The sequence below is a fragment of the Neolamprologus multifasciatus genome, chromosome 10, assembly GCF_963576455.1.
Source record: "Neolamprologus multifasciatus chromosome 10, fNeoMul1.2, whole genome shotgun sequence".
Lineage (NCBI taxonomy): Eukaryota > Metazoa > Chordata > Actinopteri > Cichliformes > Cichlidae > Neolamprologus > Neolamprologus multifasciatus.
Window position 1 is genome coordinate 11,551,643 of NC_140448.1, and position 13,094 is coordinate 11,564,736.

At 41.1% G+C, this 13,094-nt stretch overlaps 1 protein-coding gene across 1 annotated transcript; it reads right to left on the bottom strand.

Moving 5' to 3' along the window:
• Window positions 1–2,836: 2,836 nt before the first annotated feature.
• On the bottom strand, window positions 2,837–13,058 carry pafah1b2 (platelet-activating factor acetylhydrolase 1b, catalytic subunit 2). The gene is made up of 6 exons (XM_085174851.1): window positions 12,781–13,058; window positions 12,290–12,371; window positions 11,094–11,183; window positions 10,778–10,894; window positions 10,295–10,417; window positions 2,837–9,619 (listed from the first exon to the last, which is right to left on the bottom strand). The coding sequence occupies exons 2-6, from the start codon at window positions 12,368–12,370 to the stop codon at window positions 9,341–9,343; spliced, it is 690 nt and encodes a 229-aa protein (XP_085030977.1). The 5' UTR covers window position 12,371; window positions 12,781–13,058; the 3' UTR covers window positions 2,837–9,340.
• Between the last annotated feature and the right edge of the window lie 36 nt (window positions 13,059–13,094).

Below are 13,094 nucleotides of genomic sequence, written 5' to 3' on the forward strand. Positions count from 1 at the left end.
CTGTTGGTGTTTTGAGGCAGAGGGCTGAGAGCTGAAAGGTCAGACTGGAGTTCAAATCCCTTTGAGAGGAAAACAAAGCTGTGAGGGGAGAAGGGGACAAGCTGAAAGCTCATTGATTGATTGATTCTTGCTTAATGTGCCAAAACTCACCGTGCACTTCATCACCTAATCAACATCAGTGTTTTACCTGACTTTGTTTCTATGAAGGTGTGCTCTTGCTGGAGAGGTATGCAGGCCTAATTGAATCACACACACACACACGCACACACACACAAGTCTCCTGGTAATAACAAATCAGACCTTCTGATGTAAATAGTTGCTCTGTAAAGCAACCACAAACAATTTATTACAGGGACTTTTTGAGTTGTTTGAATTTCTGCTTTTATCATAACAGCTTCTGCATTTCATTTCCTCTGAAACGACATAATCTGATTGTGACATGTGACAGGATGATCTTAACCTTTTACTTCACAAAGGTCTCAGAACAACAACAACAACATATGAGACCCATCATACACTAAATGCAAGTCACATTGTATGATGAAAGAAACAGAACCCCATGAGTGAAATATGACCAATTCAGGCTGGAAATAGAGCAACTTTTTTTTAACCTCTTAGGACCTGGCGTCCACGTATGTGGACATCACATTTTGGCTTGTCTAGACCAAAATAATACATTTTGCTCTACAAAGGCCTGATATCCAGATACGAGGACATTATACTGCCACTTTTCTATCAAAATTTAAAATAAATGTCCTTATATGTTGATCACATTTCTCTCAGAAACAAAAATCAGGTAAAAAAAACAAAACAAAACTGGAAATTCTTTGTTTGTACATTCATCAGGTCCCAACGTCCCAAATATCAAAGAGAAATTAAAAATTCATGCCATGGAAGAGTTCAGATCTTAGGAGGTTAAAGGAATGAACAAATTCATGTTTCACAACAACTTTGTGGGGATTTTTTTTTTTAAGTTGCAGGGTGGGAATCATAAAAAAAAATACAACTGCAAAACTTTTGAAATTATTGCATTTGTGTGTGTGTGTTTCAATAAATGGAGTCACAGGCATATCTGTGTAGCACAAGTGATTTCCTGAGCTAGGCGGCAGTGCCCCCTGCTGGGTAATAGAGTCACTGCAGCTGAAAATAATGAGTCAGGCTGCTGTAAGTTGAATAAATATGATTTATGTGGGGAAAACACAAATCTAGGCTGCAATTTTTGGCTTCTGCTATAAAAACTTGGGAACAACTGTCATGATAAATGAGCCTCTGTGGCTGTTTGTGTGAGCTGTTTATGGTCTGAGGGAGATGATCTATTGGTTTGATAGCCAGCAGCGTGTTTCATCTGCTGCACCGACCATTCCACCTGGCATAACGTTACGAACCTTTAAAACACAGGGTCATAGATAAGATGAAATCTGGGGCAGAGGTGAGCAGAGCAGGAACCGCACAAAGGACCAGGAGCAGATTACATCAGGGTGTTTCCTCTGATGCCTGCTGGGATTACAAAGTTCACATTCAAACAGTGTGTTGACAGAAGGAAAATTGCAATATTTATCCTGGGTCTACATGGCTGGCTTTTAGAGTTACAAAAACATTAAAGGGATATTTAGACTAAGCGGTCTGTAGACAGGGTGTACATGTGTTTATTTTCATTTTTCACTGATCCACAAAATTAAAAAAACTAAAACAAAACCTGTCAACAGGAAGAGCTCGTGCCTCTGACAGAAAGAAACAACTTTATTTGTACTTCAAATTCAAAAAAAGAGAGTTACAAAATGCTTCCCAGTTTGAATAAAAGCCATACATTCAAGATAAACATCCACATTCCACCAGACAGACACATTATCAACTTTACGATCAGACATTCAATCCAACATACACACAAATAGCGACACTATGGCCCAAAATAAAGGGGAAAAGATTAAGGAAAGGCTAAGCAATAAAATCAGAGCTGGGGACAGCTAGGAGACCCTGGCTAGTGGATGGGAGAGGCTGGCATTGTGCCAAAAACTGATCGTCTGCCAAAAAGTGATTCCCGGCATTTGCCAGAAAATTACTGCAGGAATTGAAACTGTTATAAAGGACTTGTTGGCCTGTAATCTGTCATCTCTCATATCACTCATGAATAACATGAAGTCATTTTGAGCCAGAAAAAACATTCACAAGGTAAAAGCTGTTGTTGGCAAAGTGACTTTCATATATTCTTTATTTATTTATCGGGATATAAAGTCTCAGTGACATTAAAAACGTGTTTTTCAAGAGAGATCAGGCCAAGAGTGCAGCAAAAATTGTGACAAATATAACTTCCAAGAAGGTCCCAGAAGCTCTGTCCATGTACAGCGTTTTATGTTAACATCGGGGTTTTAAAGTGGATTCTGAATTTCACTGGAAGCCAGTGAACGGATGCAGGAGCAGCTGTGACTATGGAGGACTGAGACGCATGTGAAAAATGAGTTACAATAATCAAGGCGCGAGAAAAATGTAACGTGCGCACAGAGTTGAGCAGTGCACCTAATCTGTTTAATGAGTCCACACTGCAACCAAGTGCTGTTGAAGTGTTACATTAGGGGGATAAACTTAGTGAAAGCAAACTAATTAAGCATTGAGAAACTCTTATGGAGCCAAGGAACAAGCAGTGAGCCTTATTAGTGTCTTTCTCAATTTGGCACTCTGATTAAATGGCTCCTTTGTTGCCGTGTAACACTTACACACAGCACTGAAAAATATAAGAGCGGATCCAGCACCTCAAATTCATGTTTCCTCTTATTTTACAAAGTAAATCATTATTTGCTGATGTCAAAGACAAAAAAACAAAACACGATTAGGTCCTTGTTTTTATTATTTATTGGAATGCTTTACCTCAATAACATAACAATAAGCCAGAACAGTGCAAATACTGTGTCACAGCAAACACAGAGTCCAGCCTACAAACATCATTCTTCCCCAACATTGTCATTTCATGACACTCACACAATCCGGTACCGGACACGCTGTACACACCCGCCCTCATGAACGCTTAAGGCACGCACACGTACACCATTTATATTCAACACGTCACACAAATGTGCAGAGCTTAAGACAGCAGTAACGTTTGACATCTCGATGCTCGACAGCAGACTCTCAGTCGCAAACAGTGTCTGTTTGCAGCAAGCTCACAGACAAAAGGTTTTCTTTACATGGCCTGTGATGCTTTATAGTAGTTAGCATGATTATAGTACGTTCAGCTTAACCGTGTGGCTAGACTCCCCCCCTTCAATAACTACACCATGTTTTTATTTTATTTATTTATTTAGGACAGTGCATGTTAATGAACATAAATGTAAAAAAAAAATTACATGAATGTAAACATGCCAGATTATAGCCAAAGGCTAATTTCCATCTGTTGTCCTTAAACATAAAAAAATAGACAATAACTCATAAAAAATCATCATTCATTCATAATAAAAACTCCATCACCAAACTTACACATACACACCATTCTGTTCCCAAATAAAACATTAAAACTATACAACTCATACATGATCACACACTTGATTTGTCCATAACCAGTTTTTAACCTTTGCTTTAAACAAATTGAATGTCGAGCATTCTCTAATGGGTTGAGGAAGACTGTTCCACAGATGGCCACCCTTAACAGAGAGGACGTTCTGCCCAAATGCTGTCCGTCTGTGGGGTATAAACAAGTCTCCTCGGATTGTAGCTCGAGTGGTCCTGTCTGAGCTTTCTTTATGCCTAATAAACTGCTTTAGTGGTGGTGGAGCAAGGGAGTGTAAGACTTTATATATTAAACACACTCTTTTAAGTTTCACTAAGTTATTGAAGTTCAGTAATTTATGTTTTTTTAACACATGACAGTGGTGGTGGGAAGTCGGTTTTTTGTCAAGTAGTTTTAAACTTCTTTTATAAATGTTTTCAATAGTTTTAAGTGTTGTTGGACAAGCAAGTGACCAGGACGTCAAACAATAGTCCATATGAGAGATGATCATTGAGTAAAAATAAGTTTTTGCAACATTCATATTTAAATTATTACGTATATGATTAAAATTTCGATTATTAAATTTAAGTACCTGGGACACTTTATTTATGTGACTCTTGAAGGATAATGTTGGGTCTAGAATGATCCCAAGATATTTAAATTCTGGAGCTAATTCAAGCTCTACTCCATCCAGGAATATGTTTGACTGCTTCAAGTTTAAGGGGCGTTTTGAAAAATACATACAGACAGTTTTTGAGGTGTTCAACATTTGGCATGAGTCCTCCAGCCAGCTATGCATTAATGCTAAAGCAGCTGTAAGATCTTTTGCCACCTGCTGGACACTATTTGCTTGCGTATATATAACTGCATCATCCGCATACATTTGAGCAAATATATTTGGACAGACTTCAGGTAAGTTATTGATAAAAAGAGAGAACAATAAGGGCCCAAGAACAGATCCTTGAGGAACACCTGTATCACAGTCTAAATATGGAGATTTAACCCCATCCAACACCACACACTGTTTCCTGTGTGAGAGATATGAGGCAAACCACTGAAGAGCCTGACTGGAGATATTAAACTGAGTCAATCTGGACAACAATATCTGATGGTTTACAGAGTCGAAAGCCTTCTTCAGATCTAAAAATACAGCTCCAACACAGGGACTCTTGTCCAGCAAGCTCTTCAAGTTCTCCACTAACATACACAGGGCAGTATCTGTGGAGTGATGTGCCCGAAAGCCAAACTGCAATGGATGTAATGAGGGTTGGGTGTTTTCTAGGTGAGCAGTGAGGAGTTTAACCACCCACTTCTCAGCTATTTTAGATACAACCGGGAGTATGCTTATGGGGCGATAATTAGCCATGTCAGTCTTCACACCTGCTTTGAAAATTGGTGTAACTGCAGCAATTTTCCAATCTGTTGGAACAATGGAATGTTCGAAAGACATATTCAAAACATGAGTTGTTGGACGTACAAGCAAATCCATATGTTCCTTTAGGAAATTTGTGTTAATACCATATACATCAAGTGCTTTTGATTGTTTTAAACCTGTAATTAGTTTAGCAACTTCAGTGTCTGAAATATGAGTGATGGTGAACAAATTTTGACCAACATCATTCACATTATCAGAGCATACGACTGAGTCAAAGCTCTGACTGATCTCCTTAACAGATGAAATAAAGAAAGTGTTTAAGTTACTGGCAATAGATAGAGGCTCTCTAACAATAGAGTTATTTACATAAAGTTCAATTGTATTTTTACTTTTGTTTGAATGACGGCCAAGTAATTTATTTAAGTGTTGCCAGATAATTTTACCATTACCTTTGGCTCTTTCAATTATATTTATAAAAAAATTTGCTTTGGCCTGTCTCAAACTTCTTGTTACTTTGTTCCGCATTGAAGTAAATCTCTGTCTATCCAGAGTTAGACCTGTTTTCAGGAACTGTTTTAGTAATTGATCTCTTGTTTTCATTAAATTCTTGCACTCTTTGTTTAACCAGGGCAAATTAGATGTTGTCTTTATTTTTTGTCGACCTCTAATGGAGTATGTTGATATAACATCCTTGACAATGTCAGTGAAGTGACTGCTGCAGAATTGTGGATCATCACTACACAATAAAGGCTCCCAGTTAACTAATGCTAATGCTTCTGCTACATTTTGTAGCTGACTTCTTGGTATAAATTCATAAAAGGATCTCCTATTAGATGAACTTTGAAAGTCATTCTTAACCCGTGATTTTATAAGTTTTCTAGAAAATAATATAAAATTGTGGTCTGAAATACCAGTGATAAAATTATAAGATTTAATAATTCGCTCGGGCTTATTACTGAAAACCAGATCTATTTTAGTTTTCGAGTGTCTCGTTATTCTTGTGGGTTGTTCAATGTGTTGAGTAAAGTTCAAAGTATCCATTATGTCCTTGAGTGTTTTTCTGTCCTTTTCACAGTCCCAGTTGACATTAAAATCTCCCATTACAATTATTTCATTAGACTTATTATTTATAGTATGATATTTAAGTAATCTCTGTAGTTGTTCATAAAAAATATTCTTTGCGGAAGGAGGGCGATATAAACAGATCAACGTAAATGACATTTCTGGGGAAAGAGTGATTTTAACAGAAATATGTTCTATTTCGACATCTATTGGTGAACTAAGTAAAGAGCAGTCCAGGTGTTTTTTTACATACACAAGTATTCCTCCTCCTCTTGTTCCAATTCTATCCCTTCTGAATACTGTGTACTCTGGAAAGACAACCGCAGACTCAGGAGAAGAACTTGTGAGCCAAGATTCAGAGATACCCAAAATAGAAATATTGGAATTGCTTAGAATATGTTCCAGTTGCTCATGCTTTGGTAACATACTGCGAATGTTAATGTGTCCACATAGAAGCCCCTTTGGTTTATTTTTAGTGTCCCAGATTACTTTAGCCTGATTAAATGTCTTGCAGATCTTTGTTCCTCTGTAAATTTTAATAGCAGGATTTCTTGTCCTTTTGTTGACAATGCTATGAGCATTTAATGATGAGAAACCCTTTACCGGAGACTGTAATTTGGGTAGAGCAGGTGGGGGCCCAGGCAGCCGAGATGGGGGCCCAGACAGCCGAGGTGGAGGTCCGAGCAGCTGAGATGGAGGTCCGAGCAGCTGAGATGTAGGCTCAGGCAGCCAAGATTGAAACCCAGTCAGCTGAGGTGGAGACCCAGGCAGCTGAGGTGGAGGCCCAGGCAGCCGAGGTGGAAGCCCAGGCAGCTGAGGTGGAGGCCCGAGCAGCTGAGGTGTAGGCCCAGGCAGCTGAGGTGGAGGCCAAGGAAGGTGAGGTGGAAGCCCAGGCAGCTGAGGTGGAGGCCCAGGCAGCTGAGGTGGAGGCCCAGGCAGCTGAGGTGGAAACCCAGGCAGCCGAGGTGGAGACCCAGGCAGCTGAGGTGGAGGCCCGAGCAGCTGAGGTGGAGGCCCGAGCAGCTGAGGTGAAAGCCCAGGCAGCTGAGGTGGAGGCCCGAGCAGCTGAGGTGAAAGCCCAGCTAGCTGAAATGTAGGCCCAGGCAGCTGAGGTGGAGGCCCAGGAAGCTGAGGTGGAGGCCCAGGCAGCCAAGATTGAAACCTAGGCAGCTGAGGTGGAGGCCCAGGCAACTGAAATGGAGGCCCAGGCAACTGAAATGGAGGCCCTGGCAGCTGAGATGGAGGCCCAGCCAGCTGAGATGGAGGCCCAGGCAGACCTAGGCTAACTAGGCTAATTAGTTGTAGCCAGTCCAAATCACTGATGTTTGAATTAGGTCCAGGATTTAGTTCTATATCACCAGCCAAAAGTAGCATCAGAACAAGTTTCAGAATCTCCAGCGACAGTTGTGGTATATTTGATTGTTCATGTTTACCTGGGGGTGGTCTAGCATGACCAAAATCCAAGAATTTTGTGAACAAAAGATGTTGACTCCATTTGGCTGGGAAAGTGGTATAATTATCCAGTTTTCTTGGACATGTCGAACTCCACAGAAGATAAAAATGTATAAAAACAAAAAGACAAGTTGATGTCAAGATCCAGGGGTTTTTAGGTGGGTTTTTTGGCAAACGCACAGGACCTGCCAAGCTGTGTGTCTGCACCCTAGCAGCCATCTTGGATCAAGATGTGTCAAGATGTACAGAAGTAAGTCAGGATGGCAGGGTCGGGCGAGGTTCAACCACAAACACGACGGGCCACAAATAAAGAGGCAAGAAGTGAGGAGGAGAGATTACTGTACATCTAGGTGTTAAGCAGGGAGAGGGAGAGAGAGCTGGTCTGAGAGTCTGAGTATGAACATTTGGATAATGCAGTATGTAGCACATCAATCAGCCTAACTCAGGAATTATTCATGATCAGAAATACTTTAAAAAGAAAAAAACTAAAGCAGGACAGCCACTGATTTTCTCCAATCTTCTTACTTTGCTTTATAAGACAAACAAAATCAAGCATACTGTTGCAAAAAAGCAGCACATTTTATGCATATAACCTATTTTAAAAACATTCAAATAATCTAATTAATGACGCTATTCCACAAACACAATGTAAACACTACTGCTAGCTTGGACAGAAGCTTCGTACTTTAGCAGAGAGGCTGGAGGTATTTTGGAAGACCTAAAGATTACCAGAGAAGTGGATTGAGCAGCATAAATCTCACTAATGAATATGCAGCAATGTGTGACATTCGCTGACTGAGTAATATAACACAGAAGCCTTTTTACATTTAAGCTGAGGCTCAGTTTCAAACAAGCATGACGCGAACAGCAAGATGTGGCTCGAACTGAACACTTGAGCAACACGGGAACCAGAATAATTTTAATGTGCGCGCGCATGTGTGTGTGTGTAGCAGTGAATTATGCAGTGATACATTTCATAGTGATTAACAGTTTCAAACAATAGTTACACACAAGTTCAAAAGTGAACATTAAATAAACTACGTGCTCTCGCTTCGCAGAGCAGTTGTTTACGTACACAAAGACATAATTAGTGAACTGAAAAAACTATTAGAGTGATTTAATATGCTCTATGCATTGCAGTGTTACACATTAAGCAAAAAAGAGTTAGTTCTTTTAGATACTGCTCACTGGTAAACAGCGTGCATCTCAGCGCTATCTTCTCTGCAGCAGTTGCTTTTCATCTCGTGGACTGTTGAGGGGTAACTTGATTGATTCTTTATGATTTTTGGGAGATTGAATGACACTGAAGAGATTTAAGTGTAGCAGAAATATCTCTTTATTCTTAAAACTGACTAATGAAAGTTTATTTGTACCTTCAAGGGAAGGATTTGGACCCCCTCTGTGTTGGAAACCACCGCTCTTTGGTGTACTGGCCACACTCATAACATTGTCCAGTGTTGACTAAGGTTCTGCCAGCTAAGCGCACGATGAGCAGGGACATGTGTTTGACAGAGATACTTGCCAAGGAATTGTTTTATGGATATTAAAACATGAAGAAATAAATTAGATGGTGCTTTGTGTTCCTGCAGAACAGGTGAGGGACAAAACACTCGTTTTATCCACGGGCCGAGATTAATTAGTGTGCACGTGCCACTGCAGTCCCTCGTGATCTCATTAAATCTAGTCTAAAATTAAGAGTTGCACGAACTTGGTGAATCCGTTTCACATTACTACTGCAATCACAGTGTCTACGTCGGTAATGAGGTCTCTCTCCCGCTTCGCCACCTCTCCCACACTCAACCCTATGCTCAAGAATGTGATCCCACACCCCACATGGGCCCACTCACATCAGGTTTCTTCATCCCCCTGAGCATGAGCCCTTCCTCCTTCAGGTACCAGGGGCATGTCTCAGCCACTGCAGCAGCAGGAGATGAGACATGCCTCTGGAGACGTGTGCTTCGTGGCCGTAGCCCTCAAACCAGCGATGGTCGTCTCTCCTCTGGCGTCTCCTCAAGAATCTGCAGCAGCAGGTCACTGAGGGGCTTGGCCACAGAGTCGTAACCTGCTGAAGTAAGGTGAAGGAAGTCAAACATGTCCTGAGTGCTGATGGTTCCATCGGAGTGGACGAACTCCCTGCTCACATCCAAGAGCTGAGCCTGGCTCAGCCGTGGCAGCCAGGAGCGCAGGTGAGCGTTAACAGCAGCGTTCTTCTCCCTGAGTGCGTTGGGCCGTTCCCCTCGAGGCAACAAACCCTGAGGACCACAGAAACAGAGCTGACTTATTTATTGAAATTATTATATTAAAGGAGACATATCGTGCTAATTTCAAGCGCCATATTTTTATTCTTGGACTCTACTAGACAAGCTCTGAATGATTCACTGTTCAAAACACTCCTTGGGCACCTCTGAAGAAGCTGTTTTAGCTTCCTTCTCTCTTTTTAAGCCAAATATCTCCTGATGGATGCCTCTGAAACAAGATTTGAATAGCAGATGGTGGGAGTTCTGTGCTCAGCCAGAGTTATAACCATGATCCTACTGACTATACCGATCCAACGCGAGAAAAAACTGAGCTCTGAGCTCACAGTGATGACTTGTACATAAGTAAAAGACATGTACTTTATTAGCTACACATGTTCAACCAATCTGTATGCAGACGAGTTTCTTTCACCGCAAACTAATATCAAACTGTGTGTCCACAACTAAAGGAAACTAACTTTCCTCTGTCTGTTGGTTATATTGTGGCATCAACTCCTCAGTCATGTTATTTAAGTCACCTGAAATCGTATTCAAGTTGTGTGCATATGACCACGTTAAAGAGCCTTTGTGTTAATGCTCAGAAAAAAATGTCAATATAATTAGAAGTTCTAGCTCAAAATATGAGTTTAAGACAAACAAGCAAGACAAGATGCAACATATGACTAAACTTACCAGGACAACTATCTTTGCCTTGGGGAGGCGGGTAGTGAGCAGTTCTGCAATGGCAAGAATTCCTCCTGCAACCTGCTCTGCTGTGTGCTCATAATTGTTGGTTCCTACCCACAACACCACCACCTGGACAAGAGGACAGACAATTTATTCACTTCCGCTAAACACGTCCAACCCTGCAGAATTTATATCAAAGCGAATGACATAACATATGAGATACAACACAATTAAGTGACATTTTGATTTTTTTTAGAGCAATTAAGCCAAATGGATGAATATCAAGTTTAACAAAGAAGTTAAAGTGCATTGACTTCTGCCGAGGTCAATGCTGAAACTTGCACTTATGAAGAAAGAGCTCAAGATCTACATGAAAGTCACAAAACTCAAGACACGGAGGTCAGAGTGTGTGAAATGTGAAACTGTGGACATCAGTGTGGACGCATTATACTGTCCTCATCTGCCTTTCTGTTAGCGGGCTCGTCTCACCTTGGGGCGAATGTTCTCCAGCTCTCCATTCTGCAGCCTCCACAGTACGTTACAGGTGGTGTCCCCTCCAATGCCAAAGTTGAGCGCGTGAAGAGGGGAGAACAACTTCCTCCACACCTTTGGACAGAAAACCATGAATATGCATTTGAGTCAGGTCGATTACGATAACTAGTGTGTCATCAAGAAAAATCAACAGTGAGCAAAGACAAACGTGTGGCTTTTATTTGCTGTCTTTATTGTGCAATTCAAGACACATGAATCACATCCAGATGTGTCCTGTTTAATTTAAAAATGTTTTCTAAGACTTTACTCTGACCTCATACTGATGCATTAGTTGTACCATGGAATCCCCCACAAAGAGCACATCTGGCTCAGCATCCTTGCACTCCTGTACAAACCTTGAATGCTGTAAAAACACAAGAGAGCTGGTGATACGGTGCATGACAGACCCGATAAATACAAGAACATCTTTAATTTATTAAAAATAAACACCTCTCTGCTTGATTCTGAGAACTTGCCCCCTGATGTAAAACTTTGCGCTTTGACTCTCTAAATCTGAGCGGTATGATGACAATCGTGAGCCATCAGAGTCAGATAAAAAACCCTTAAGCTTGTTATAGGTGAGATGCATCTGGTGCCCTATCTGACAGAGAGCTCTGAGTAAAACAGACTGTCTCAATGACTGCCCTATTAGCTTTGGGAGAGTTAACTTTGTGCAGACTTTCTAGAAAGATACACTAAACAAGCCAAACAAAGTGATGCACTGAAACAAACAAAGTCTTCTTAGTGACTAAAAATTGTGAGCACATGGTTGATATTTATTTAGGGGCCTTGAGTCAGATCATGAGCTTATAACTACTATAATAATATTATCAACATTATCATCCATTCTTATTCAGACACTAATATTATTAAGAAGATCAAAACATCAACTGACAACACTAACTGACTTCACGGGATTGCAGCACAGTCATAAACATTTGTGTTTAAGAATTAGAAATAAAAACATAATCTCAGACTAAGGTCACCAAATCGAAGCGATGTCTCGATCAACATGAGAAATGTATATTATACTAAGCTTTAGTTTAATTTGCAAGAGTTTTCAGCAATGAAAGTCTCACAGCACCATCCTCCTCCCCATTGTAAGCGCTCCAAGCGTCACACAAAAACTCCTGATGGGGACAGCGTGCAAAATTTAGAAGACTCCTACTAAGACTCCTAGCCACACATAGGTGCAGATCCAAAGTGCCATCCCATCTGAGCTGAATTATACAACTGGTTTTATTTATTTATTTATTTACTTTATTTAAACACTGACTTAATACTAACAATTACCATGGAAACACATAAGGGAACTATCTTTGATAAATAATGCACATCATTCAGACCGCCTCCATACATCAGAAGGATATGAGGTATTAATGATAAATGTTTGGTAAATGTTTACAACACTTTAACAATAGAGATTCCCTAATTTCCTTCGGGATTAATAAAGTATTCTGATTCTGATACCTGTGACAGCCACCGTCCATCTCCTTGAACATCTTCTACTGGCTGAGGGACTGCTGCTGGGTTCACGTCATCCCCACTCATCCTGAAAGAAATCCTAGCGCTTATTTACACATGCAATAAACATGGTGCGACCTACAGGAGGGGGAAGGACGTCATGCTGATGCAGGGCACAGAGGAAAGCATCTGCACCACCTAGCAGAGAGCAGCGGGGTGATGCTTAGCGTTTCGGGAGCAGACAGACTGGCCTAATGCGGATTGCAGGCCACTCTCGCTCTCAGTGCGGGTGTTTAGAGATCACCGAGCAGATCGTATTAACTCCGCTAGGCTACTGTTTATCTGACGTTAGCTTGTTAGCTGCTTGCTAATGACTGGAGACTGTTGTGGCTGCATCTCTGATACACGTCTGTCGTGCTCGTCGTTAATTAAAAAATAAACAAAATAAAAACATTTTTAAAAAATGAAATTACTTATTTATTTACAAGACAAGCTACCTGGCAGGGTGTCACTTGTCGGCTCTCCTGGGTGACCCTTAACTTTTTATTCCCCGGCCTCGCTGCACCGCTGTCAGGCAGTCGACGCGTATGATGCTCGCTAGCAAGTGTTAGCAGCCTCGAGCTAGACGAGACAACAAAAGGTGTGTCAGAGGGAAAGCACAGAGATCGTTCCAGTGGCAAGAGTGCCCGCTCGACACCACCAGCCGTAACACCGATGGAAGGAAGAGTGGATTCTTCCGAGTTCAAAGTCTTATCAGTGCTATCATGCACCTGACCGAAACCCGGGCACAGCTACCTTCTGTAATCTGCGG

Coding starts and splice junctions, on each gene's coding strand:
- pafah1b2 (XM_085174851.1), bottom strand. CDS start 12,370: ATGAGTGGGGATGACGTGAACCCAGCAGCAGTCCCTCAGCCAGTAGAA. Junction 10,895..11,093: donor AACTAATGCATCAGTATGAG/GTCAGAGTAAAG, acceptor TTCTGTCCAAAG/GTGTGGAGGAAGTTGTTCTC. Junction 9,620..10,294: donor AGGCAAAGATAGTTGTCCTG/GTAAGTTTAGTC, acceptor TGTGGTCCTCAG/GGTTTGTTGCCTCGAGGGGA.